The sequence below is a fragment of the Ursus maritimus genome, unplaced genomic scaffold, assembly GCF_017311325.1.
Source record: "Ursus maritimus isolate PB19 unplaced genomic scaffold, ASM1731132v1 scaffold_6, whole genome shotgun sequence".
NCBI lineage: Eukaryota > Metazoa > Chordata > Mammalia > Carnivora > Ursidae > Ursus > Ursus maritimus.
The window spans coordinates 38,635,379-38,662,253 of record NW_024426774.1 but is presented as its reverse complement, the minus strand read 5'-3'; the positions used below and the strand labels follow the sequence as shown (position 1 = coordinate 38,662,253).

Sequence of the window (26,875 nt, the reverse complement as noted above, 5' to 3'; positions counted from 1 at the left end):
CGAGGACCGGGACGCCACAGCGGACCTGGGAACACACAGACACACCCAAGCTCGGGACGCGCTAGCCCCGCCCCAGGAACTACAAATCCCAGCAAGCAGTGGGCTGCGGGGCGGGGCCTCAGAGACCGGGCACTCAGGACCGGAAGAGTGACCTGCGCGGTGGGAATGGGGCCTCCCCTGCTACAGAGAAGAGGGTCTTGTCTCCCTCCAGCTGGGCTCCCCGTCCCTGCACACACTGCTCGATGGTGGGGCTGCCGGTCCGAACCCTCCGTCTCCGCTGACCGGAGCCCTGGCTCGCCCGGTTCCCATCCCCCCGACCCCCCGAGCCTGGGCTGCTGGGGAAAGGGGATGGTGGGTGGGGTTTGGCCCCTACGCGGTGGAGGGATGCAGAGTGCCCCTCCCTGACCTCTCCTCCTTCGCCTGAAGCGAACTCCCTTTCCCAGGAGGGAGGAGCAGCCCTGACCCTGAGGCGGGACTAAGCCTGTTAGGGTCCTTGTATAGCCTGCAGGTCTCCTGGAGAAGCTCGGGGAAGGCCTGAGTTCTCTGGCTCCTGGGATATGTGTCCGGACGTTCGGGCCGCGGTGTCGGACCGCTGTCAGCGCCCTGCGCCCAGGCATCAGCTTTACAGGACAGATCCTGGTGAGGCTGAGAGGCTGCCCGGAAGTTATAAGCAGGGCATTCTCATTCAGTATGCTGTCTCTCAGAATGCTCTGCTCACAGCTCAGGGTCAAGCGCCAGACTCTTGTCCTAACTTTCAGGTTACCCAAGGATCCTCTGAGGCGTTACAGAAGAGACTTACCCAGTCCCTTCAGTACAATGGTCAGGAACTCGGTCCAGTCTGCTCAGTGGGATGAGCTGTGCGGAGGCCCCACTTTATCCACCGTCCAGGACCAGGACAGTCTCTCTCCAGAGGCCTCTTCTCAGCTGATTTCTGGCTCCCAAGTGGGGATTCAGGTTACACCTGTATCGGGAGCAGTGACACCACAGTGGCCAGCACCATATTGGACTTTCTGTCTCCAACCCTATTTCCAGCTTATACACTTTCTGATCTGTCATGTACTGCTGTCTCCCGGATCATCAAGGTTGATAGGAAAATACCTAGTTTATGAAGGTATAGTCATGATCCTGTAATGTCAGTGAGAGTTTATTCTTCTGTAGTTAGGTCGAGACCAGCTATTTCCTAGAAATATTCCATTTATTTTTGGAACGATTAGAAACAACTTCAGAAATGACATCCAAAGTAGATCGCCCAGGTTCCCTTGGTAGCAGGAGTGGGGGGGTCATAGTAACTAGTCAGGTGGTCTTTAAGCGTACTTATTTCTGTCTGGGAAGTTCTCAAATGCTTGGTTTTCCAAGTACTTTTGTTGAGACAACCAGCCTTTTGTTGAGTAGTCTCTCTGCCCCTAGAGACCAGAGATAGATGCCATAGAAACTTGGAGTCAGCCTTGCCCCAGGCTCTGGGCTCTTTAATTAGAGCCATTCTCTCCTGTAACAGTAACTTCTGCATTCCAGGGCTGAGCACCAGATCCTTGAGTCAGTTAGAGCCCGTGGCACTTGCTTGCGATACGCCAAAAGCCATTTAGTGCCTATCCCTGCTTCCTGAAGATCCAGCTGACAGGGTGCAGCTAAAGTCACAAGGTGGCGTTAATTAGGTCATTACAGGGTATGTGGCTAAGGGTAAGGTGCAATGAAAGTTGGGTTCTTTCCCCTTCAGGGCCATGGGAGTGACTCAGGACCATACATATTCTATACACGAAAGTACCTGCCCCTATACTGGTTACACATCCCGATGCAACCGCAAGATTCCCATTTTGAGAGTTATCCTTGGCACATGAATGTTTTAAATAAAAGTTTGTTAAAACCGTCATTTAAAATCATAAACAGAGGGGCACCTGGCTGGCTCAGTTAGTAGAGCATGTGACTCTTGATCTCTGCCGGGGTCGTAAATTCCAGCCCAGCGTTGGGTGTAGAGATTATTTAAAAATAAAATCTTAAAAAAAAAATCATAAGCAGAAACTCGTTTTAATAACACCTTCCACCTTATTTGTACATATTTTTAAAATCTTTCATTTGTATAGGGCTTCACAAATTTCTGCCGATTTTCAAAGCAAGGTCCTTACATCAACAGCAGGTGGTAAACCTTTGTCAGTGGTCCTGCAGGCCACGCCCCTTCCTGTCGGCGCGTCCTGCGGACAGGCAGCCATGCTTCTCCTCACCACCAGGGGTCGCCCTTTCCCATAGAACGACGGCGGTGGTCCCTGCAGCCGACCGGGTGGGGGTGAGGGGATGAGGGCTCTAGTACTGTGTATAACACGATTGGATGGCCTTGGCCCGAGGCCCAGCATCCATCCCTGCTTGAGTCTCAATTTTTCCGTTGATAAAGGTGGGGAGGGTGATCTCAGAGCCCTCCACGCCCGTCAAGGAAGGATGTGGAGATGGTGACACATCCGTTACTGGCAGTGCCTGGTCCCTCCGAAGGGGGAGGTAAAAGGCCAGGCTGGTTTTCCATAATCTCCCGGCTCACCAGTCCTAGGAGAAAGGAACAAGGAACGGGAATAGCAGATATCTGGCTCTCTGGCTCTGAGCTGAAGAGGGAAACCTGAGTAGGGCCATATTACATCTGTCCAGGGAGATGGGGGGGATGAGGGGGTGGCGCGGAGAGACGAGGGGGGGATAGATGCCCCCCCACACACACACTCAGGAAGGTAAGTGGAGGAAAGGATCCAGTAGGGTAAGGGCACAGTCAGTCACAGATACCCAGAGAAGAGTCCTCGGTAATCCATCTGCGTTTAGGGAAAGGGGTTGTTCACAGGTCAACAGGGAAAGGGCCTCAGGACACTGTGCTCAGACTAGGCCTAGCGACTGGTGGCCAAAGCGCAGTGAAGGAGCAAGCTCTGGCCTATCAGAAGAGAGGCGCCAGACATATGTGCAGGGACGCAGGCTTTTTTTTTTTTTTTTTTAATTCTTATTTATTTTTTGTCTCTATAGAATGTAGGGTAAGCTCAAGCGGGCAGGGTTGTTTTTTTTTTTTTTTTTTTCTGCCATGCACGTAGTAGGTGCTCACAGAGAGGCGGGCTTCAAGTGAGATTTCACTATGTAGCTACAACAAATATTTGTTAAGAGCTGGCTACGCGCCAGGCTGTGGGCTGGGCACTTGGAATTGGGCCCTGAACTGAACAGACACAGTCGCTACCCATTTAGAGAGCTTACAGTCGAGTGGGAGTCTATCGTCTAGCTCTGAAATAAACCTCTAGATTTCATGATGGTGGGCGCCCCAAGAGAGAATGTGTTGTGGGGAGAGACAGACAGCCCTGGTCTGGGACCCCTACTGAGGGTCACATAAGCTGTGGCCTGAAGGAAAAGGGAGGAAAGGGGCCAGAGTGTTCCAGCAAAAGAATAGCCAGGGTGCAGCTTCTAGAAAACGAGCCCGTTTGAGGCTAGAAAGGGATGAAAAAAACTGTGTAACACTGTTAAGTTTTTGCAACCACCCTGCCCCCCACCCCCACCCTACCCAGGCTTCCCGAATCCTGGGACACCTCCTGAGCTCCCTATCCAGGTGTTCCTTCTAGAATCTGGGCAGTGGGCTAATGGATCAAGTTTAAGGATAGCTAAAGCAGCTCTGGTGTTCTGCAGAATCAGGCCCAGGTGGAGGGGAGAGCGCTGGCGTCCAGGGAAGGAGAATGTGCTTCCACCATCTGTGAAGAGAGTGTTGCTGCTTGCAGAGCTGAGTAAAGTGGATGGGGGGTAACATTTTTTTGAAATATCACATACATAGAGAAGAGTCTTTTTTTCTTTTTTACCGTGTTTCACTTACATGAAGAGTGCCCTCCCTCAGTTATATTCTCTAAGGACTGGGTAAAGATCTAAATTTCTTCCAACTGAAATTTCCTTAAGTCAACGGGGTGCAGAGGGCCAACAACCGTCCTGTTGGAACCTCAGAGAGAAGGTGAGTGTGAGTGAGTCGCTGCGGAAAATGGCCGGGCTGGGGCGGGAGAAGCAGATGCGGGCCTGACCTCACAAGGCAACAAGAAGCCTTCGGCTCCTCCATTCACGGAGCCATGGGGAGTCACTCATGGGTCTTGGGCGGAGCTGTGACATGGCAAAATCTGCTAGGAGCAAAGCTCCGGAAGAGGGAAGGGCAGGGTGTGTGGAACAGGCATGCCAGGGGCAGGCAGAAGCTGGGTGCTACCGGCTCCTGCTCTACTTAGAGACCCAGAAAGCTGGCATCAACTGTCAGCCCCCACCCTAACCCTTGGAAAATCCGAGGGAAACTAGTGTTCTGGCCTCCAGAAAACACACAGAGACCTACTACACACCAAGCTTGGTATCACTTTAAGGGAGAGAGAGGGCGGGTCCCTGACCTTCACTTTGACCCAACCACAGAGTTCAACTGGCCTCAGGTTCCATCTGCTCAGGTAGAAACATCCTGAGAATTCCTTCTCCCTGACCCCTCACAGGACCTCGTTTATCACTTGCAGGTCTCCCCTCCGCAGCCCTGTATGTTCGAGCTCTCCCATACCATGGATTTGGCCCTCACTTAATGTTCAGAAAGTTCTACTATCTCCCCTACCCCTGCCCCTTGTCCCTATGGATTCCCACTCCCCTGGGAGAAGAATTCCTGTATCATCAACACCTTTTGGGTTGTTTCCACCTTTCCCAGTACTTTCCTGGCTAAGGGAAAGCTGGCTGTCCTGAGGTGGTCCCCTACCCTGACGACCTCCCCTTGGCCACCCCCAGGGCCCTGCCTTTCCCTGGTGCACCCTTCGCCCCGTGCCTCCTCACATTTGAAATCCAGGTCATCTCTCGCCTTCCCTCCCTTCCTTCTGTTCTTGTTATTTTTTACATTTGTATTGACCTTTTTCATTTTAAAAATAATTGTTACTTGTCATAAAAACAGTCTCAAGAGGATAGAAATATAAAGCTCTGACACTTCTTTCTACCTGGTCTCACCTTTCTGGGAGACACCCACATCTGGCCTCGCAGTTTGGGCTTCTGAGTTTCAACTCTATAGCGTTCTTAAGTGAAAGTAAGACAAACCCACCCTAGCCAGTTAGGCTGAAAATAATTTATTAAAAATACCTGTAGCTCACAGCATCTCTAGGAGGACCAGAGAAACACTTGGGAACAATGCCCCAAAGGTCACGGCCAAGTTGGCCTGGTGGAGGCACCGCTGGGCACAGACAGCACTCTGCCAGCACCGCGAACCTGGGCCCTGCTGGTACCACAGGGTCTCAGCCTCCGGCCTCTGGAAATACGACACAGCTGTCATCCCCTCCCCGGGGTGGGTTCCTCTGGTGCCTGCTCAGACACAAAGTCTGACACAGGAGCCTGTGGCTGGCTGAATGCCCCCACCAGCCGCAAGGGAGGCTGGGAAGGCCTGATGGGGCTCCTATGGCAGGAACCAGGATTCAGGGGATGGAGAATGCCTCAAATGCAGGGCATGCTCACCAGCCAGAAAGAATGATACATGTCCCCTTCCATTCTCTGGGATTCCAGCCACCCCCATCCCGGGGCTCCTGCCCCACACGCTCCACTCCCTCCCCCCTGAGACCTCTGGCCACAGCCTGTTTACCTTCCTCCTCCAGGTCCTTGGGAACCACCCCTCCTCCTCATAGTGCTTCCCACTTCGTCACACCAGGGATGCTGGCTAGACCTCGCCAGCTGCCGTGTCTGCGGGCAACAACCACGTCAGGCACGACCCCGCTGTCTCAGGGAGAGATGATATTCACTGTGCGGCTGCCATGTGTTTTCTGTGCTGTCCCCTCATTTGACCCTCAGAAGCTCCCCCACCAAGAGGACTGCCTACTGACATCCCCATTTACACGGGAGGAAACCGAAACTCAGAGATCAGACATCTCCTTGGGTGTGCCCTCTCCATCACTCAGAGGGGCCCCTTGAGAGCCCGGTCTGTGGCACGTTCTTTCTCTGCTGGGGACCCCTGTGTTCTGAACGAAGCACAAGTCCATATGGGATTCTAAAAATGTCCTAGGAGTCACATGTTCTCAGACTGTTTCCTGTAGACCAGCATTTCCCAAAACCGATTGTAAAATTGACCTAGGATGTTTGTTAAAAATAATATCGAGTCCTGGGGTGCCTGGGTGGCTCCGTCAGTTAAGGGTCCCACTCTTGGTTTCGGCTCAGATCATGACCTCAAGGATCATGAGATCAAGCCCTGAGTTGGGCTCCCCACTCAGCTCAGAGTCTGCTTCTCTCCCTCTGCCGCTCCCCACTGCTTACATGTGTGCGGGTGCTCTCTCTCAAATAAATAGATCTTTAAAATAATAATAATACTAATATAGAGTCCCAGTTCCCTCCTGGGGCAGCCAATCCTTAAGATCTCAGGGAAGACTCTGCCTGCCATTCCCCCTGCTTATGTGTGTGTTCTCTCTCTAGCTCTCTCTCTCTCTCTCCCTGTCAAAAAAAAAAAAAAAAAGATCTCAGGGAAGGTCTGGGAACAAGGGCTTTTAACAAGCTCTCCAGTGATGCTTGTGATCATGCAAATAGGGGGACACGGCCCTAGAGAGCTGTCTGCTTTCTTAGGGTGGATTTAGACGACCCTGGGCCTGCAAATGACAGGCTGTTCTCATTGGAAACCAGCAGCTGAGGCCCGGAAAATGTGGAGAATCACCACGTGCCTTGGAAGGGCCTTCAAACAGGCGCTCAGGGGCTACCCGGCAATGGAGGCTTGCAACCAAAACGTGAGCTTCCAGCAATTCCACTTCTAGGAATTCATCCCGAGGGAAGAGCTATGGTTCTGCACAGAGCAGTCCCGCGCCAGACAAGAAAGCGGTTGTCCAACTCTGCCTGTGTAACTAGTAAGCAGCACAGTCCCCATGCCACGGAAGGCCGGCCAGGGTGAGACAAAGCCACGAGGCAGGCCTCCTCCACACCCCCTTCTCCCTGATCTGTCCCTGCCAGTGCCCCCACCCAGATGGCACCAGTCCATCCTCTGTGCCTGGGGCCCTTTCACTCACCCAGGTCCTGGAATTTGCCTATGCAAAGCCCAGAACAGGAGGGGGGCCTGGGGCCAGGGCAGTACTGACTGGAAACCCACTCGGTTTGGGTTTCTAGAGCAGTGGGGTGGTGTGTAGAGCCTCCTGCTGACTCGGACGTGCTGACCTTGTCCCAGAGGAGGTCCCCTTGGTAAAGGAGCTTGCCCTGCATCACCGTCCAAACGCGGAACAAAGGCCAAATGGGGAGGGGAGGTCAGGGAGGGGCCTCCTGTCCCTGACCCAGGCCGAGGTTGTTTCTCTGGTTTTGTTTTCTCGTTTTCCCGCTCTACCACGTGGGTCCCTGTTAAGCCACCCCAGTGATTTTTCATAGCTGCTGAAGAGCCCGTTGGCCCTCAGGTCCCAGGAATCATCTGGTCTTCCTCTCTGAAGGCTGTGGCCAGCTCCAACCGTGGGGCTCTCTCCCTAGTGTCCCAGCCGCGTGGCCTCCAAAGATGTAAGCACATGGCCTTCACTTCTCCTTTCTGCCAACAGCCAAGACATCACCAAAATAGCAGACACAGGAAAGTTACGGTACCCTAGAAAGTTCTTACATTCATGGTCCTCATCTGTGTTCCTTCAGTCCCTAGTTTAAACAAAGTCAGACCCCAGGCCCTTCCCCCAACACTTCTCAGCTACTAAAGTTCCAGAACTCACTCAAGTAACAGAACACCTGGAAGTCATGGACTCCTTCAGGCTTAAGGAAGCCATGTTTCCTGCTGCGTCCAATTCCATCGCAGGAAAGGAGGGTAGGGACTCAATCCTGGAAGAGATACAGGAGCACCCACTCATTGGTGCACAGGCTCTGGGTTGGGCAAACCTCAGGCGGAATCCCACCTCCCATACTTTCTAATTGTCTGACCTTGGGAAAGCGACTCAATTCCTCAAAGCCTCTGAGCTCTGGACTGCGTTTGCCCTCCTCCACGCATATGGTGAAGCCCTAATGCCCACTGTGATTGGATTTGAAGACTGGCTCTTTAGGGAGGTCAGTAAGGTTAAATGAGGTCATAAAGGTGAAGGCCTGATTGCATCAGACCCGTGTCCTTCTAAGAAGGGATCAGAGACATCTCTCTCCATGCCTGCACAGAGTCCAGGCCATGTGAGGACACGGCGAGGAGGTGACCGTCTGCAAGCCAGGAAAAGACCTCTCACCAGAAATGAATCCTGATGGCACACTGATCTTGGGCTTCTGACCTCCAGAACAGTGACACAATACATTTCTGTTGTTGAAGCCACCGCATCAGTGGTATTCCACGGTGAGCCCGCTCTGACTCATATGCTCACTTCCCTCATCTGAACTGCAGGGATAAACTCACATCGGCATCATGAGGCTATTGTGACAATCCAGCAGGAAGTACACATGATTCCTTTGGTTTTTCTACAACATCTTCAGCACCTGGAACAGTGCCTGGCATAGAGAGGATATTCAATAAATACTTACTCAATGAATAAATACAGCCATCCAGAAAGGAAGCTGTCAAACTAAATACACATCATATTTCTGAGCTTTTCACTAACCTCTGTTTCTTTGATCATTGGTCACCATTCACCAGGGAAGGATAGCAAGCGTAAAGTGTTTAAGAAAAGTGCAAGGACAGTCTCTCATTTTCAACCTGACCTGCCCATTAATGTCATATGTTCTGTGTGTTGGGAAAGGACAGTCTGGCTGATGGAGGGGCGAGTTGGAGCCTTTGGGAGGAGGGGGCACCGATCAGAGAGCTGCAGAAAGCCCCTGAGCACTGGTCCAGCTTTTGGGCCTGAGGCCCCAGAGCAGAGGGGAGAGCTCTTCTCCAGTGGGACAGGGGGGCTGGAGACCAGGGACCGCAGCTGTGGAAGGCAATGGAGAGGAGCTTATGGGAGCCTCCCGGGGCAACTTGGTCTGAGGTTAGAGGCCACAGCACACCCACATTCCTGGTGCTTGTCAGATGCAAATGATGAGAATAATAGGGCCTCTGTCCCTAGGCCATTTGTGGTAGAGCCTGGGCTCCCGGGAATCATAGCTCCTTCAGGCCACCCATGGTGAGAGTTGGTTCTGGGGCAGCCCCAGGTGCACAGATGTGCCCACCACCCCTGGGGGCCCAGGACTTCTCCCAGGGAGAGGCATCCCGGTTACACTGACTACCCCCTGATTCTTTCCAGGACAAGTTCAGGGGAAGCAAGCTCTGGTGAGTCCTCTGCCTCCTCTCTTGTCTCTACCTCGCTGCCCCCTTCCTGGGCACAGCCCTACTTGCCCGGTGCGACCATTCACCTACCTCCACCCCACTGTGAGCACCAGGGCTCCCCCACTACTGGCTTCACTGGGGCACCAGCTCACGTACCCACCAGACACTAGCTTTACCCCCAGACTGTTCTTCCTGCTGCGCTGGTCCCAGGCTACTGGTACACAACTCCAGGGGGCGCCACTCACATAGTCTCGGGTGTGAATGGCCTGGGAGCAGTGCGGCGTTGACTAGAGTCTGATTGCAGGTTGGGGCCACCCCTTCCACCCCCTAGATGTGTAGGTAAGTCACAGTGGGCCCCTTGTTTTCAAAATGCCGACCTCACTGGCCCTGCTGCAGTGCTGGAAAGGCTCATTGTGAATGGCTCCTCTGAGTCCAATGAAGCAGTAAGACCCACTGTAAAAATGCAGGTGGTTTATTATATTGGGGAAAAAGAGTAAGTCATTGCGGGGTGGGGGGTGCTGGAAGGTGAGGCCAGTCTCATCAGTCCCCTGTCCAGATTCCCAAGCCTGGAACAAAGATGCCCCCGGCCGATCTCCTCGGCCCACCCCAGGAACCTGGAGATTCGAGGTAAGTGCAGCCGCTGAGACTGGGGTGGAGGGAGGTGGGCCACAGTGGCTACCACGGGTCCTGCCCCTCTTCTGTCGCTCTGGAAAGCCTAGGAGGAGGAGGAACATGAGGAAGATAAATATGAGCTGCCCCCCTGTGAGGCTCTGCCCTTCAGTCTTGCCCCAGCCCACGTTCCTGACCCCGAGAAGGACTCTCTGTACTTGGGTAAGGCCTGGGGAGTTGAGGCAGGGAGTTGGGTGGTCAGGCAGGACAGAGGGTCCCCACGAGGAAAGACGGTCAGGCCTTGCCTCTTCTCCCTTTGTCTGTGCTGGGGCGGCAAGGGGAGGCCTCAGCTGGCAGTTGCGGAAGCTTCTGGGCTGGGCAGAGAGAGAAGGATGAAGGAAAGGCGGAGGGAGGAGGGAAAAAGGCAGGAGGAAGAGTGGGAAGGGGAGAAGAGCCTGGAGGGGCACTGTAACCAAGGCAACAGTGGGAAAGCAGGAGGCCCAACAGGGTCCCTGGGGCCTCCTCTGAGATCCCTCACTTCTCAGAGCAAGGGTAGGGATGCCAGGAGAGCCCGGCTGCTGCTGGCATCCCACCCCTAGGGCTCCTCCACTAGGCCAGGTGGGGGCAGGAAAGCTGGCCGCCTCCAGTTGCCATGGAGATGGGGCTGTGGGGAAGCCAGTGAGGGGGAGAGGGGGGAGGAGGAAATAGAGGCTAGGTGGGGGGTGGGAGGAAAATGGGAACCTATGTGGGAGGAACCCACCGACCCACGATGCCTGGGGCCTTTTCCAGATCACCCTGGCCCTCTGGGCCCATCCAAGTCACCACCACCACAGCCCCAGGCCACAACGGTGAGCAACACCCACCCCCCCAGTCTCTCCTTCCCCACCCACCCCACCCGGCTACCATTTCCCAGGGAGTAAATCTAAGAGGCGTCTCATTTGCAAGATTCTCCCATATTTGCATTCAAGAGGTCCCCTGTCAGAAGCGGAGCCTGTTAGCCCTTGCTGCTCCCACCTGCCACCTGCCCGGAACCCCCTCCCCCCACCCAGCCGCCATCATCCCCCTGGACTCACCCATCCTCTGGAGCTGGAGCCGGGAGGGCAGGGCAGGCTCGGCTACCCCTCCCTGCACCCTGGAGCCTGAGGACCCCTCCCTGCCTAGAGAGGGAAGAAATCCCTCACTGGCAGCTCGGAAGGCCCGCTGTGCTGAGAGAAGCTTACGGTCTCAGAAGTTACCACTCTCCTCATAGATTTTACTGGAATAAAACAAAAAACGGGGAGAGATTCATAACAAAGGAAGAGCCACAGAACAGAGGCCAAGTCCCCACTGCACAGGAGCTCTTGTGCTGTAGTGGTCTCGAGGCTGCACAGACACACATCACCCCGCAGCACCCCGCCCGCCATCCTTGCCCTTCCCCTGCCTCAGTTCCCCTCCCTCCCCCGACCCCTAACCCTGTTCCCCCTCACCGCCCACTTGTACCCACAGCTGAAGGCAGCACTGAGCCTGCAGGAGGCTCGGAAGCAGGGGCGGCCCTTCCCCTTCGGGAAGCAAGGTAATGAGGATGTCCTGTCTTCTTCAGAGGCCCGCTCACTGCCCACCCCGAGATGGGGAATCCTGGCCCTCTCAGGGTAAAGCTCAGCTCAGGTTGCTTGGTTTCCTGCTTTGCCTGGTCACTGCACTCCCCCCAGGGTCCTCGTTTTTTTACCTGCGGTTTCCCCATCCCCGCTAAGGCAGGCAGTTCAGAAGGAGACTGGGGACTGGAGCCCAGAAATGCCTTGCCTGAGGTCACAAAGCAGCTGCTGACTCCCAGGTCCGGTTGTGCATATGCTGTGGCCCCCCGGGGCAGGCCAGGGCCACTCCGGCATGAGGACATCTGGAGGGCAGCCTTGCCCGCCCGGAGGACCCTCACTGGTTAAATACATCTGAGTGTCATCCCCCCATCAAAGGGGACCTATGGCCACCAGCCTCTGATTCCATCCTTGTCATTACTGCTGTCACTGTCGGAGACTCTGTGCTAAGTGCCCTGAGGCCTGTGAATCCAGAACCCTGGGATGCTGGGATAGTGAGGGACCTCAGCCAGTGTGTTTTTGTCTGAAAATGGCCCAAGAGGGGCAGTCTCCTCCTGCCTCGGGCCAAACAGCTAACCCGAGGCACATTCGTTTGTGGTTACTGTGCTCGGTGATTAGTACGCCTTCATGGGCTTGGGGGTGGTTCTGATTTTTGGAATAGCCCGAAGTCGTTTGGAGCAAGCCTGGCCAATCATTTGGGTGGTCAAGCTGGGCAACAGCCTGGGGGTTGTGAAGTGGGGCGATCGGAGCTCAGGGTGGCTTTCTCCTGGGGCTTCAAAGCTGGCTCTGAGGATGCCCTCAGATAAGGTCCGAGGACACTCCACTCTTTCAGCCTAAGTTTCGCTGAATTCCTTTCTCCCTGCGCTTCTGACTGGTGTTTTCTCCTTTTCCTCCCAGAGTGGGCTACACCGGCCAGGGTGGTGAGTGGCCCCTCCATCCCCCCCACCCCCACCCCACTCACCCTCTAGGGTTTTGGCTAGGAAGTTGGCAGGGTTAGGGTTGCGGGCCTGGGAGGGCCAGAAAATACCTCTGAAACCAAGGAAAAGGGCTCAGAGCAGAGTGGTTCCCTGTTTGCCACAGGCCCCTGACAGGGTGTAAGGCAGCTGTCCTGCGCTACTGGGGAAGGCCTTGCCCAGAGCTCTCTTGGACGCCCACATTCTAGGAGAGCTGGGGCCTACAGGCACCTCGGAAGGGGAAGGTGCTCGTGGGCCTCCTCCCCAGGCAAAGGAGCAATTTGAATTATCTGGCTAGCCCTCAGAAGGAAGTCCACCTTGTAAGTGGGGAGGGAGATGCTCATAGCTGCCCCCCCCCCCAAGTGATGGATTCACCTTCTCTCCCACTTGCTGGTCAAACTCTTAGGTACCAGGCCTTCCAGAGAAATCTGATGAGAACCTCTACCTGGAGTGTGAGCCTAGTCCAGGTGAACGCTTCCCTCTGTCCCAGATCCCTCCTGCCCGGGGCCCTCAGCTGCTCAAAACGGGACACATTCTGGCTCTATCTTCTTCCCTTGTCGTCCCTCATCACTCCACCAATACACGTTTGCCTTCAGACGCCCACATGGACACCCACTCTTCGGTCTTTGGTCCAGGTTGACCCCCGCTGTGCATAGTGGGAGGGGTACTTAAGCAAGGGCTGCATGGGGCTTCCCAGCTCTTATGCAGGACAGCGCTCCCTCTGGTTGGAAGGACTCCCAGAGAGCCCGGGCTGCTGAGAAGCCGCAGGCCCTGCAGGAGTCTGCACCCCCCCCAGGTCAGCGGGAATCTCCCTGCCTGGGGCCCAGCCCAGCCCAGCCCAGCTGCCCTCACTCTTTCAGTCCCGGCCTTGACTCGGACTCTGAGCTCCCAAGTCCTGATGCCCCCAATCTCTCTGCCAAGGGTATCAGTGGTGCCCAGGTGAGTGCCCATCAGGGGTGTGTGTGTGCGTGCGTGTGTGTGTGTGTGTGTGTGTGTGTGTGTGCATGCGCGCGCATAATGTGGCCAACTCAGGCTTCCCCAGCTCTGACCCTGCAATCTCTGGGCTCACTGGTCTCTTTCTCTTAAAGGAGGTAAAACCTGAGCTCTCTTCCCCAACTTGCCTCCACAGGCCCACCACAGCCCCCCAGGAAGCTCGGAATGTAAGAGGCTGGTACCCAGGGGAGAAGTGGCCTGGGGTGCGGGGAGGCTCAGGGAGGGACTTCAGGCCCAGCGGATGGGGCTACAGGACCGAGTCTCTTCTGACCAGCCTTTCTGTGTCCCAGGAAGCAGCGAATGCCACCTCTAAAGGTGAGTACAGGCATCTTCAGCATGAACCCCAGGCAGTCCTGCCAGCCCACCCTAGCCACAGCCCTGTAGGCCACAAACTCTGCTCCCCAACCCCTGCCCACCCCTCATGCCCCACTTTGCTGTGGGAGTCCTTGCCCCTCTGACTTCAGCTGACAGCAGACCTGAGGGGATCCCACTGGGCAATTTCTAGGATCTTCACCGAAGCAGGAAACCCCCAGCCTATACCTCAAGGTCACCCTTCACTTGGAGGTCACACGTGGCCTAGCTGATAAGTCCCACCAGAACCCGAGACCTGGAGAGGAGAGGTGAAGCACTGAGGGTCCTGTTTTGTGCTTCAGGCCTATGTGCACGGCCCTCTAACCACCCCCACCTCTGCAGCTAGGCCCAAAGCCTTCTTTGCCTAAACCCTCCCAGCCTCAACTCTGTAATCTGCTTCTTCCAGCTGGAAGGAGATCCTCTCTTTCCTCTAGAGCACCCACCTGGAGCACCTCAGCTGCTGAGGTGAGGAGGGGCTGGGAGAGGGCTGGGAGGAGGCCAACAGGGAACCCTCTTGGGCTGGCGTCCGCCATTGCAAGCAACACATTGAATGTGTGTGTGCAGCACGGCGCTGGGCACCAGGCACAGACACATCTTTGTTCTGCTGGTGCAGACTTGGTCTGGGAAGGCAGATGTGAACACAGATAACTGCAGCCCGGGGCTCTCTGCCCCCCAGCCCCTCTCCAGTGCCCTGGCGCGTCTCTGAATGGCTGTGTGTGTATGTACAGGACGGCAGCCTGCTGGCTCAGCCCTGGTACTCAGGCAACTGTGACCGCCATGCTGTTGAGAGTGCCCTGCTCCGATTCCGAAAGGTGGGCAACTGCAGCACCCCTGGGCCTTCGCGGATACCCTTCTGCTCATGGGCTGTGGCTGGCTGAGCCTCTGGGGACGGGAGGGTGGGGTGGGGGTGCTGGCCATCTGTGGGCCAGGGCCGCAGGTAGACGGGTGGGAGATGAGGCTGACAGGTGGGGTCTCCTCCACAGGACGGGGCCTATACTGTGCGCCCCAGCTCAGAGCCTCATGGTTCCCAGCCCCTCACCCTGGCGGTGCTTCTCCATGGCCGGGTCTTCAACATTCCCATCCGGCGCCTGGACGGTGGGAGCCACTATGCCCTGGGACGGGAGGGCAGGAACCGCGAAGAGGTAGGTGCTGGAGGAGGACAGGGACTTGCAGGCAAGAGGCCACCACAGAGCCGTGTGCTGGGCCCAGGCAGGCACATTTGCCCAGGGGAAAACCCACATTTTGCAGTTTTTCTGGACTGGAGGGACGTGACAGAGGCCAGTGACTTGAGTTCCTTCTCAGAGGTCTGCTTCAACTAGGGGAGGCACCCCCTCCTGCAGGGCTCAGTCTGCCCAGGGCCCCAGGCGTGGGTGGGGCTGGGGGGTGGGGATTTGTGCCTGCCATGACCCCAGGTAGGAGGAGAGCAGGGCCCAGGTAGTCCAGACTCCGATCCATGCCAAGGGCTCAACTTTGTGCCCAGCACTTGCTGAGGTTCCGAGGCTGGAGGACCCGGGCAGAGGCGGGCCCCAGGGTTGTTTCCACCTGGCCTGGCTAACAGCACGCCCGCGGGTGCAGTCCAAGAAAGCTGCGCGAGGCCTGGAATGGGGCACAAAACGGCAGTGGACCTTCATGGGGCAAACTGGAGAAGGAAAGGGTTTAGAAAAATGTGAACGAGCCTCCTCCTCAGAGTCCCACAGTTCCTTCAGGAAGTTTCTCCCAGCATGAGGCTCGGGGGACTCACCGATGCCCTGCTTCCTGTCTAGCTGTTCCCCTCCGTGGCCGCCATGGTCCGGCACTACACACAGCACCCCCTGCCCCTTGTGGACAGACACAGCGGCAGCCGTCAGCTCACCTGCCTGCTCTTCCCCACCAAGCCCTGATGCCACGGCGGATTGTACACACCCACCTCCCGCGCCGTAGTTTGCTCTTTGCCCTGGCCACCCTGGGCTGTCCCCCGCCCCTCGCCTCTCCCAGGTCTCCACCCCTCCAGGCCGTCCCCTTCCCTTGCCCCAGTCCCTGCAGGCCTGGATGAGAGGCTTTGGGAAAGGTTGCCCAGAAGCAGAAAGAACCCCTGAGACCCCACCCCATGTTCACCTGGAGCCTGGCACTGCCCCTCCCTCCTGCATCTCCAAGGCTGGGAAGCAGGCGTCGGTCAGGGCCCCCATTCCCAGGCCCCAGGCATGGATGTGTCAGCCCTGTTTACTAGGGCCTCCCAAGGGGCTCTGGATAAAGGCCTCCTCAGGGAAGCTGAGCCTCAGGCGGCTGCCCAGAGCCCTGCTTGGACACAAAGAGAACCCTTTCACATGCTCTCGGGGGCTTAGCACAGGGCTGGCTGCTTTGGTAGCACTGTACATAGTCCGCTCTCAATAAATATTTGTTGAATGAATTCTTGAATCTGCTGAGCGAGGCAGAGGTGGCCTCCCTGAGGCTCCAAGGTCCTTAAGTGTCCCAAGGTACAGACTGGGTCTGGGAGTGATGGAGCAGTGGTGGCCAGGCCACCGCAGGAAGGGCCAGCCCCATTTCTGTCCCTGATTGGGTCTTTTGCCCTTAGACATTCGGTGGAGGCCATCGTGGGGTGGCTGGTTTTTGTCTGATTTTGTTTGCGGGGGAGGGGCTGTCGGGGGGGGGGTCGGGTCAGGGCCGGGGGAAGGGTGGGAAAGGCTTGGTGCGGACTCTGCCGCCCCACTAAATGATGAGAACGGACTTAATTAAGTACTCGTCCCCCACCTATTTGCTGTACAGTGTTGCCCCAGGGAGAGATGCGCCTGATTTTGCTCACTTGGTGTTGTCTAGAGCAGGGGAGACAGGCAGACCCCAGGAAGCAACTGGGTATTGGACACGCCAGTCCTAAAATCAGAAGCTATGGAAGGCCCAAGGAGGAGCTCAGAGAAGACAAGCAGAGCCGCCTGCGGGGCCCGGCAGGGAAGGTCCAGCCGCCGCTCCGGCTCCGGGAGCCTGGGGGCTCCGAGATAGGCGGCCGGCTGGCCGGCGGGCGGGGCGGCGGGCGCGCAGGGGCGGGGGCGTCCGCGAGCCCTGGCGCGGCGCCCGGAACACCCCGTGCCGGAAGCGCCATGTGACCGTGACTGCGCAGAAGCCGAGAGCGCCGCCAAACAAAGGGCGGCTCTGCGGCCGCCTGGCGCTCGGGCTGGCACGGAGGGGCCGGACCCCCTACCCCCAGCCGGGCCCCCGGCCCCGCCTCCCTCCCGACCTTGGGCGCCGGCCGGCAGGGAGGCTCCGGATCGGATCGTGCTGAGGCCCGGCGCGAACGCGGGGAGATGGGCGAGGGGCGCCGCGGGCGCCGTGAGATGCAAGTGACAAACGGGGCCAGGCTGGGCGGTGGGGCGTTGCCGGTTGGCCCCCGCGCTGCCGGCTCTGATGGATCACCCTCTCCTTAATTTCTCTAATAGAGGCGGAGATGTCCCTACGCAACGATCCTAGGGGGAGGAGGCTTAAGTGAGGCGTGCTCTGGAAGGCGGTGAGGACAGTGCAGGGCCTGATGGGCAGCGCGCTAGGGCCTGCCTCCCAGATAAACACGCACGGGAATTCGGGTCAATGACTGTCACTTTGAAGTCCCGCTGTTCTTTCTGGCCAGGCCCGGGGAAGAGGAGCAGCATGGGGCAGGTGGCACAGGGCCAGATGAGGGTGGGCGCAAATGTGTGATGGGGAGTGGGGGTGAGCAGCTGGTGGCTCTCGCAGAAGCAGGGGGATAGGAGACCCCAGGCCAGCCTCCCTCGGCTCTGTTAGCCAGTCCTGGCTCCCTCTAGGCCCTACGTGGTAGTGGCCTGTCTCCTGTACACTTTCCCCAGCCTGACCCAGGCAGGAACTTAGGGACTGGAGAAGGTGGAGAGCCCAACCTTGTGTTGGCCTCAGGGTACAGTCAGACTCGCCTCTCCCACCTGATTCTCAGCTTTCACTTCTCTTGAGGAGCCCTCTGCCCCAGGGCCTGCTTTTCCTAGCCCTTAATTAGCTAAGCGTAGAGCCAGCTGACCTGTGAGGGGGAGCAAAGGCCACAGCACAGAGCTCTTGAGTTGGTGGGCTAACAGAGACTCTCTGCTTGGTCCCAGCTGCAGGACTAACTTTAAAGAACTAGCCTCCCTCCTTCTCTCCCTGGGGAGAAAGAGAGGAGCAGCAGTCCAGGCAGAGGGAAGAGCCTGTGATACGGGCCACTAACGGCCAAAGAGAGCTTGGTCCAGAGAGCCACTCAGTTTAGCTAGTACCCCCTCAGCTTACAGGTCGCACTTAGATATCCCCTGTTCTAAGACGCCTTCCCAGTTCCCCAAACCTGGGCTCAGGCACTTAGGACACCTTCTAGCGATTGCCTTTTCACTCCTAGGAAAGGACCAAGTTACCACTGCCCACTATTGTGTATTCAGGACCTGGAATACAATAGGTGCCAAATATTTGTTGAAAGAGTCACTGAATGAATGAAAGAAAGAAAGAAAAAGAAAGAAAGAAAGAAAGAAAGAAAGAAAGAAAGAAAGAAAGAAAGAAAGTCACTGAATAGGTCAGATCTACCCTGGATTCCTCTAAAGCTGTTCACATTCCTTGGTCAGAGCTTCCTTTGTAAGAGTAAACTCCAACAGAGCTTTCTGTGATGATAGGAACATTCTATGTCTGCATTGTCCAGTACAGTAGCCACTAGTTCAAGAGGTTATTGAGCACTTAGATGTGGCTACTGTGACTGAGGAACTGAATTTTTAACTATAATTGAATTGATTTTAATTCATTTGAATTTAAATGGCCACCTATGCTTCCTTGCTATCCTATTGCTCCAAGTCTTTTGCATTCCCAAGTGTGAGGGGCAGTGTGAAAGAGAAAGCTGGACAAGTTGGGAGGGGGGCTAGGTCTCCAGGAGCCTGGGAAGCCTCCATAATGAGCGTGGGCAAAGGGGAGCAGAGCAGGGGTGGGTGCAGGAGGCATAGTATTTTAGGAGGGTCTCTCCAGTTGTGACGTGCTGAGTGGGTTGGGGAGGCAGCACGGGGACTGGGAGAACAATTAGGGGCTGCAGATACTTCTGTGATTTAGGTGAGAGATGACATCCTTTGATTTTTTGTCATGCCAGTGTCCCTCCAAACACCCCAGCCCCATTTCCTCTGGAAAATTTCAGGCAGGGTCACTGATTGGGGGATCAAGTCTGGGAAAAATGCCATTTGGTGAAGAAGCCCCTGTATTACCACAAGTGGTTTGTCCGTCTCCATGTCTTCATTTGCCAGGAAGGGCCTGTAGGACAGGGAGCAGAGGAAGTAAATGGCTAGAAAGTACGTGAAAGTCCCTGGCAAGACCGCATCTGCTGGGGCTCACAGTGTGCTGTCTGCAACCATCCAGCAAGCTTTCAGCTTGAGTTTCCAAAGCGGCAGCCTGACCTTGGGCAAAAACATGGGCTCTGGAATCTGAAGGACCCAAGTTTGAATCTGGCTCAGTTATTCACTGCCTGTGTGTCCTTAAATTCTGTCTCTTTACTTTTTTAAAAAATTCTTTATTTAAATTCAATTTAGTTAACATAGAGTGTATTATTAGTTTCAGGGGTAGAATTTAGTGATTCATCAGTTGCATAGAACACCCAGTGCTCATTACATCAAGTGCCCTCCTTAATACCCATCACCCAGTTCCCTCATCCCCCCACCCACCTCCCCTTCAGCAACCGTCTCTTTATTTTTAAAATGGGGCTAATAATACCTACTTCTCAGGGTTACTGTGAGAATGAGAAATGATTTATGTAACATATACTTAGCCTAATGTGGAGCCGGACATGTAGTGGAGCCAAATGATTGGTCCCTAATGATAATCCTGTGAATAGACCAAGCTTGGTACTGGTCCCACCTGCATGCCCCCGTTCAGGGGCTCTTTCTGACCGGGCTTCCCCAACACGCCCTCCACACACACACATGCACACGCGCACACGTGCTCTCGACCTTTAGGTATTATAGGTACTGTGATTATTGTTTTGTCTGCCCACCTGGCTTTCCCATCCCCCTCCTCCTGGTGACATCATCCACTTCCCCGCACCATAGGACCAGGCATGTGACCTCGGTCTGACTAGGGCCAAAGCAGGCCCAATCAAAGCCTTCTCTGAGATGGATATATTGATGTTGAGGGAGAGAAGCCATCTCTCCAAACCTGAGTTTGGGCTGCAAATGGCCACCGTCCCCACCACACGGACAGAGCTTATCTGCAAAAGTCAGGCGAAGACAAGGAGCAAGAATCTTGGAGACACTGGGTCCTGCCCCAAAGTCACTGCTTTTGCGGTAGTGCCGCTCCCAGCTGTGTGAGCTAGAAATTTCTTTTTGGTTTAAGCTCGTGGGAGTATGGCTTCTGATATTGTTAAGAAGACCCCTGCCTGCCGCAGGCACTTGTGTGCTTGAAGTTTGGGGGCGTCGGGGATTTTTCTGAAGCACAGAGCTGTTAGTGGTAGAACCAGAGTTTGGGCTTGTCTGACCGGCTCTAGAGCTACCATAAACTATACCACGCGCCCCACACATCGCTCACCAGTGTTTACTGAGTGTGTATTATCTGCCAGGCACCGAACTAGCATCCTGTCCCCCTCCACACCTACCGGAGGACTCCTCCTCCCCACCTTCACTCCCAATCTCTAAGACCCGCAAATAAGATGTAAAAGCCCTCTCCGCCAGGATAGGGGGAACACACGCGCTGTCTTTCCAGAATCGATACTCCCAGAATCCTCCTCACGTGCCAAGGATATGAGAGAAGCCACCCAGCTACTTACCTACCTGCCTATCTACTCCTTACCTACCTACCTACCCACCTACCTCGGTCTGCCTGGCGTGGAGTTAGGTCCTAGCCCTGGCCCAGAGCCCCAAGGCAGAGTTTCCGCCTGCGCCCTACTCTGAGCAACAGGTCCCTGCTTCCTGTATGGCTGCCATGACCATTTATGGGGATACTGAGGTTGTTTTAAAAGTGTTTTTGATCTCAGTTGACCCAGATGTCCCCTTTGTTTACTTTGCAAATCTGGTTGAGGAGAGAGACGGGTGTTGGGAGGAGAAGGACTTCAGGACAGTGGTTTCCAAATCTGGTCCTCAGAACACCCATGGACCATGATGATGACATCACCAGTTGGTGACAAAAAAGGAGAAAAACACAACCCGCACAGTGAGCTCTTCCTGAAGCGAAATTATTCCATTTAAAGGACCATCTTTTAAAGGGAAATCAAGTTCTTGCTCCTTTTTTGGTATCAAATTATACTTTCTTTTAGGTCACCTTATTTTGCTGGGCCTCATCTTTAAAATGGAATAGGAGGGGCAGGGTGCTCGGCTTAGGTAACCTCCAAGGGCCTTTCCAACCTTGATATCCCAAGATCTTCAGGGCCTGGGGCTTATTGCGTGCTGCCGGGACTGTGCCTCTCATAGCCTGGCCGGCCTTCCCCTACGTTCTCTGCTTCTCCCCCGCCCCCCTCCAGCCCTCCTGCTCAGCCCCACAAGGTTTGCCCTCTGCTGGGCTGGTCTTCTGTGCTCCTTGCAGAGAAGCGCCCCCTTTGCAATGCACTTTGGATTTATTGGAAACCCAGGAGATACAGCTTCTAAAGGGCAAGTGTAGGTTTGGAATAGCCTAATGTTTGTCCTGACATAATGAGTGGATCAGCCCAGTCTCCCTAAAAGCCTGGAAGTTAGGGGAGGGTCAGAGACCAGGAGCAAAAATCCAAGAACAAACACCAAGGCAGGATCTGCAAGGGGGTGGAACACTGAAAGAGAAAGTTCTAGCAAAAGAATGCTATCATGGACTCCTATAGCACTTGAGCCATCTTGTCCTGTCTCCTCATGTTACCGATGAGAAAATGAAAGCCCAAGGAAGAGAGAGGAGTCTATGATGGGGGGGGGGGGGGTGTGCATTTTTTCTCTAGCACCACTTCAGCTGGGGATAAGGCCTGGAGATGGAGAGGAAGTGAGAGAGACTTGGAAACTGAGTCCAGGAGAGGCCAGAAGCACTGGGTTAGGGAGGACTCTGGCTCCCTTGAGCCCTTGTGTCCCTGCCCTGCCCCCCCAGCCTGCTCTCTGCTCTGGCTCTTCAGCTCTCCTTTCCTTTGCCTGTTGTCCTCAGCTCAGCTCCCAGGACATCACAAGACAGCGGCCCCAATGGGCTTGGAGTAGGAGGAGGCTGGCAAGAGAAAGGGTTGGTTGGAGAGTGAGGAGGGCTGATGGGTGCTCCCCAGAATGCCTGGAAACTCCACACGCCCCTTCGAGAAGCTCCGGGAAGAGGGGAGATGAAGGGGAGCTGGCATTGCACTTCCATTTCGAACAGACTCTTCTCCCCGACACACATGCACTTGTGTACCCCAAAAGGATCCAGGGACAGAGGAGGTGCCAGGCAGTTGTCACGGATTCTGTAAATCCCAAACACTGGGGAGAACAACAGAACAGGAACCCGTCCGTGAACCTCCTGTCGCATTCAACCCTGAGGTGAATCATTAATAAGGCAAGTGTGAGATCAAGGCCACACTGGAAGTCTCCACATGTCCTGCCCGTATCTGCGGCACCTGCTGCTGTTGGTACAGCGTCATTTTTAAAGCGGTGATGTCAGGGGCCAGAGAGGAACCAGCTCCAGAGTCCCTGAGTCTACCTGGGAGACGCCACTGACGTTAGGAAGGCTTCCAGCAAGGAGACCTTGGCCAGGCCAGGACCTCCCAAGGCCCTCGGCTGTGCCTGTCCTTGATCACACAGGCCATCTGCTGCCCGGGAAGCTGGGAGTTGGGGCAGCTGGCTGACCTGGAAATGGAGAGCCCGAGGAGCCCCAGGCATGCCTGCTCCTCCCGTCCACCCTCTCCCTGAGAGCAAGCAGCAGGGCCAAGCGGCTCCGGGGACGCTCCTGCCCGTTCCCAGGGCCTGGCAGCCAGCTCTGCAGCTGATGCAAGGCCGGAGGCGGGTGAGCTCAGCCAGTCTCCCGTAGCTCCCAGAAGATCCCAGGAGCTTCTCGTACCCCTCCGCGCTCCAGAAAACATACCCCTGCACTCCCCTCTGCCTTGGCCCTCCTAAGTCTCTAGCTCCACTCCTTCTGGAAGCAGAGCAGGACCCCCTAAGGGAAGGCTCTGGGAACAGGTGCTGCTGGGAGCTGGGGTAGCGCTGGGTGTTTCTGAGTCAACCCAGCTCCCCCACACCTGCAGCCTGTGGACAAAGCGGGGACCCAGAGCTCTGCTTCTGGGGGACCTGTTCAGGGAGGGCCTGGGCACCCGTTGGCTCTCAGGCTCTGTCCAGGCCGGCCCGATTTCTCTTCGCCGGGAGGTCAGACCCTTCTATCCCATTTGAGGCTAGACTTACGTCTACCTGCTCTCACTCTGTCGTTCAACGCCCAGGCCAAAGGGAGGGATGCCAAAGCCCGACCACCTTCCCGAGGCACCGTCAGCTCGAGACGAGGGTTCAGTCAGCATCCATTGACGAAGGGCTCGGTGATAATGACATGAGGTGTAATAGCATAACGTGGATGATGTGTGCCACATGTGACGTCCTCCAAGGGACGACGCCATGATGCTGGGCAGCCCTGGATGAAGCAGCTACGGCCTGGAGAGGCTAAGGGGCAGAACCAGGAGTCGTGCCCACGGGGTCTTCCCGCATCCTCAGTCTGCCTTCGTCCGGTCCGTCGGGCCTGCGCCTGAGCGGGAAGCAGCCTTCTACAGACCTTCCTGCTCCTGGGCCCCCGTGGAGGTAGAGGAACTTCCCTCGAGGGCACTGGGGGCCACTGAGCTGGCAGAACCAGTTGCGGGGTTGGGGTGGAGGTACACTGGGAGCCAAGCCTCCCGGGGAAGGCCTGGATTCATTCTGGGAGCACAGAGATGGGAGCAGGTACTCAGAGCCCCGAAGTGGCAGCTCCGAGGTGTCACTTGCTCCCTCACACAAAGGCTCATGGGTCACAACAACCTCAGGCTGCCACCTGCTGGGTCAGGGTCGCCGCCCAGGGACTGAAGCAGGCTTCAGGACTGGCCCATGCAGTCTGGCACGGGACCAGCGACAGTGGCCACTGCTGGCCTCCCTTTTGATGCCAGGGTGGAAGGAGGCCTTCCTTGTCATCTGCCCCATTCCATTTGGGCATGCCCTTTGCCCTCGGCCGGGCCTGGGCCTCGGCCTCTCCGGGTGACCATGCGCACATCGTCATGACCCTTGCCCACCGTCCCAGGGCTGCTTGTTGCTGATGCAATTCGTTAGCCTGGTGAGCTCAGGCCGGCCCGGCTCGCAGGCAGGTGAGCACGCAGTGCCCTGCACTGGAGGGTACAGCCTGTGCCGGTGGCACGCGCCTCCCCGCTGCCCCCGCCCCCCCGACTCAGGCTCACTGGCCTGGCAGAAAGCGCTCGCAGGAGCTGGAGGCGAAGAGGAGGGCAGAGAAGGACTCTGAGACGACACACCGGCTGCAGGGGCCTGCAAGCCCTTTGGTCTACACTCCTAGCCCTTCACCAACCGCGCATGGTCAGAGAAGGGGGAACACCCAGGGCAAAGCCAGCTCCCGGCTCTGTCCCCACCTTGAACCAATTCCTAGAACCACTTTTAAGTTGGAATTATACTTATTTTTTATTGGATATTAAAATCACATGGTATTAAATTAAAAAGGCACAAAAGAGTCTCGCACAGAGAAGACAGTGTCCCTCCCATACCTTTCGCCCAGCTGCCCTGTTCTCCACCCCGGAGAGAAGCAGTGTTACCAGTTTCTTGTGTATCTTTCCAGAGACAGGCTAGATTAGCCCTGGGATTTTTGATTATCAGAGCTTGCACAGCAAGGTCACATCTTGCTTCGCGTTCCTGCTCGGGATGAGGAAGGGTAAACTGCCCTGCTTTGAACCCTCCCTGCGAATGGACAGGAAGTGACCAGAGATTAGCTTCCCACAGCAGGCCCACGTTCCGGTTCTCTCCCCTTCACTACCCTCCACCTGTTACTTCGCTAGATGCCCAAGGCAAGAGCAAAGGACAGATGGCATTGGCCTCATTCCTTAGAGGGGGAAGCTGAGGAGCCAGGATGTTAAGGAGCCGCAAGTTCTCACACTTCAAGCGGAGGCACCCTGGTGTCCCCATACCATCACTCCACTTCCCCGATGTCTTCCCCTCGCTTTCTAAACCACCTCGAGTTCTTCAGTATCTTTTTGCCACAGCTCGACTATGGACATTGCAAGGGCGGGTCAAGGACTCTACTTCTATCACCCCTCTGAGCTGGATTGTGAGCCGGGCCCTGGGCAGCCCCCCCAGCAGTGGGAAACGATGTTGGCGAGGTCCAATGAGAGAAGCAGAGGGTGTGCTGTCTCTTCCAGGGGCATCCCAAGGCCCTGAAGTTTGCTACCTGGACACATGCACACGCCCGATCACCAAACTCGCTGACCCACAGGCCTGGGCCTTATGAGTTCTTTTCTTTTCTTTTTTTAAAGATTTTATTTGTTTATTTGAAAAAGAGAGAGAGACAGCCAGCAAGAGAGGGAACACAAGCAGGGAGAGTGGGAAAGAAGAAGCAGGGTCCCAGCAGAAGCAGGCTCCCAGCAGAGGAGCCCGATGTGGGGCTGGATCCCAGGACTCTGGGATCACGCCCTGAGCCGAAGGCAGACGCTTAACGACTGAGCCACCCAGGTGCCCCTATGAGTTCTTTTCTTATGTAGTTGGCTCAGTTAATGGCCCTGCTCAGGAGGCCAAGGCCGTGGGTTGGCTCCTCAGGGGTGGAATCATCCTATGGTGAAACGTTCTGTTCCTTGCCCATGAATGATACAGAGTGTTGCAAAGAGGTTTTCTCCTCTGTGAAATGCAAAGTGCACAGTTATCTAGCTGAAGAGGATGACCTCCTTTGTGATCCCCTCCTTCCTCCCAATTCCCCCACCCCCACCTCTGTGATCCTCGGGGTTTCTCTGGGGTGAGCCCTGGTGCGTCCTCCAGTTCCGTCTTATATGCAGAGGCTCGCTTCAGTAAAGCATGTCTCTCCGAAGGTTATAATGTGTGCAGAGTGATTAGGCTCTGAGAAAACAGGGTAATAACAAGGGACAGTGGCTTCAAAAAGCATGAGATGTGCTTGTTCACTGAGGCAGCAGGAACAAGAGGGAGATTTTATTAATTTCAGAGAACAAAAAGTATCTGCCGTGGCTAGTGTGTGAATTCAGGCTCCGTTCCGCGGTAGGAGTGAGGATGCTGGTGGGTGACGGGCCCTGGGGAGGGAGGGCTGGCAGGTAGCCCTGACCAGAGGGGGTGCTGACTTGAGAGGATCAGAGGCCGTGCTGCTGGAGGGACAGAACAGGTGGCGGCCAGGGGCTAGAATCAGAGAGGGGGACACCTGAGTATGGGGAAGGGTGAGGGAATGGCAAATTTAAGGTCAGGGGTCACAGAGAAAGAAGCTGGAGGCTCCACGGGATGCCAGAAAAACAAAGTACTCACAAAAGAACTCGTCTGTTCCAACAGCTGGCTCCTCTGCCGGCTTGCTCATTCGGCTCACAGTGTCAGCATTCTGAAGGACTGGAGCACTGCTCTGGGCCCAGGACCTCACCTAACTCTCACCAGGCTCCCCAGAGACCAAAGCTCTGTTGTGGGATCTCAGGCCCCACCTGCTTTCCAAGGATTCCAAATGTGGCCTCCTCCCAAGCCCTGCGCCCCAGGCCCACCCAGTCCCCACCACTGCCTTGTTCCCTCTGGATTTCCATCACAGGGGGCTGTGTGAGATCAGGATAACCCTAATTTGGAGTGCAGGATGACTAGTGCATTCAATTGGGTGGAATTGGTTTGTTGAACCATTGACCATTAAAAATGGTGGCCTTTCTTTAATATAGTCGTAATAGCATTCCTCCTGATAAAGTAGTAATAGAATCACCCACATAGAGCCTGCACTTAGCCCATCAACAATACTAGCAACAACAACACAAGGGTTCATGGTTAGTGAACACAATCTCACCTGGCCTCTGGGCCTCCACCCTTTTGTGGTTCCCCTTTATTTCACCAGCCCCTCCTTCTCCATATATTTTTTGGTTCCTCTTCATTTTCCTGACGTCTAACATCAGAGGGCCCCAGGACTCAGTCCTTCCTTTTTCTCTGTCCTTGCTCGCACAGATGACCTCATCCAGGGTCATGAAATGAGATCCATCTCTCTATGCTGACAATAACTATGTTTACATCTCCAGCCCTCGCCTGTCCTCTGAACTCCAGGCTTGAGTACCCAACTGTCTACTCAACACTTTGACCTGAACATCTAATAGATACGGCCAACACACTATCCAAAATCAAACCTTTATTGTGCCTCCCAATTGTGCTCCCCCCCCCCGGTGTGCCCCCCCCCCCAGTTGTGCCCCTTCC

General features: G+C 55.7%; 2 protein-coding genes and 1 long non-coding RNA gene across 3 annotated transcripts in view; 1 reads left to right on the top strand and 2 right to left on the bottom strand.

Moving 5' to 3' along the window:
* Nucleotides 1–9,607: 9,607 nt before the first annotated feature.
* LOC121100944 lies at nt 9,608–11,020 on the bottom strand. Its single transcript, XR_005832716.1, has 2 exons — nt 10,834–11,020; nt 9,608–9,866 (listed from the first exon to the last, which is right to left on the bottom strand). It is a non-coding gene; the product is annotated as an uncharacterized LOC121100944 (long non-coding RNA).
* A 2,159-nt stretch (nt 11,021–13,179) lies between these two features.
* SH2D6 (SH2 domain containing 6) lies at nt 13,180–15,505 on the top strand. Its single transcript, XM_040622786.1, has 6 exons — nt 13,180–13,220; nt 13,411–13,441; nt 13,565–13,589; nt 14,032–14,090; nt 14,609–14,767; nt 15,389–15,505. The coding sequence occupies exons 1-6, from the start codon at nt 13,180–13,182 to the stop codon at nt 15,503–15,505; spliced, it is 432 nt and encodes a 143-aa protein (XP_040478720.1).
* Nucleotides 15,506–22,729: 7,224 nt separating this feature from the next.
* The window catches only part of LOC121101014 (60S ribosomal protein L34-like), a 9,331-nt gene continuing 5,185 nt past the window's right edge, over nt 22,730–26,875 (bottom strand). The window contains exon 3 of the mRNA XM_040623244.1: nt 22,730–23,241. Coding sequence (XP_040479178.1) covers nt 22,995–23,241 — 247 coding nt within the window. The 3' untranslated portion in view covers nt 22,730–22,994. The remainder of the gene's footprint in view (nt 23,242–26,875) is intronic.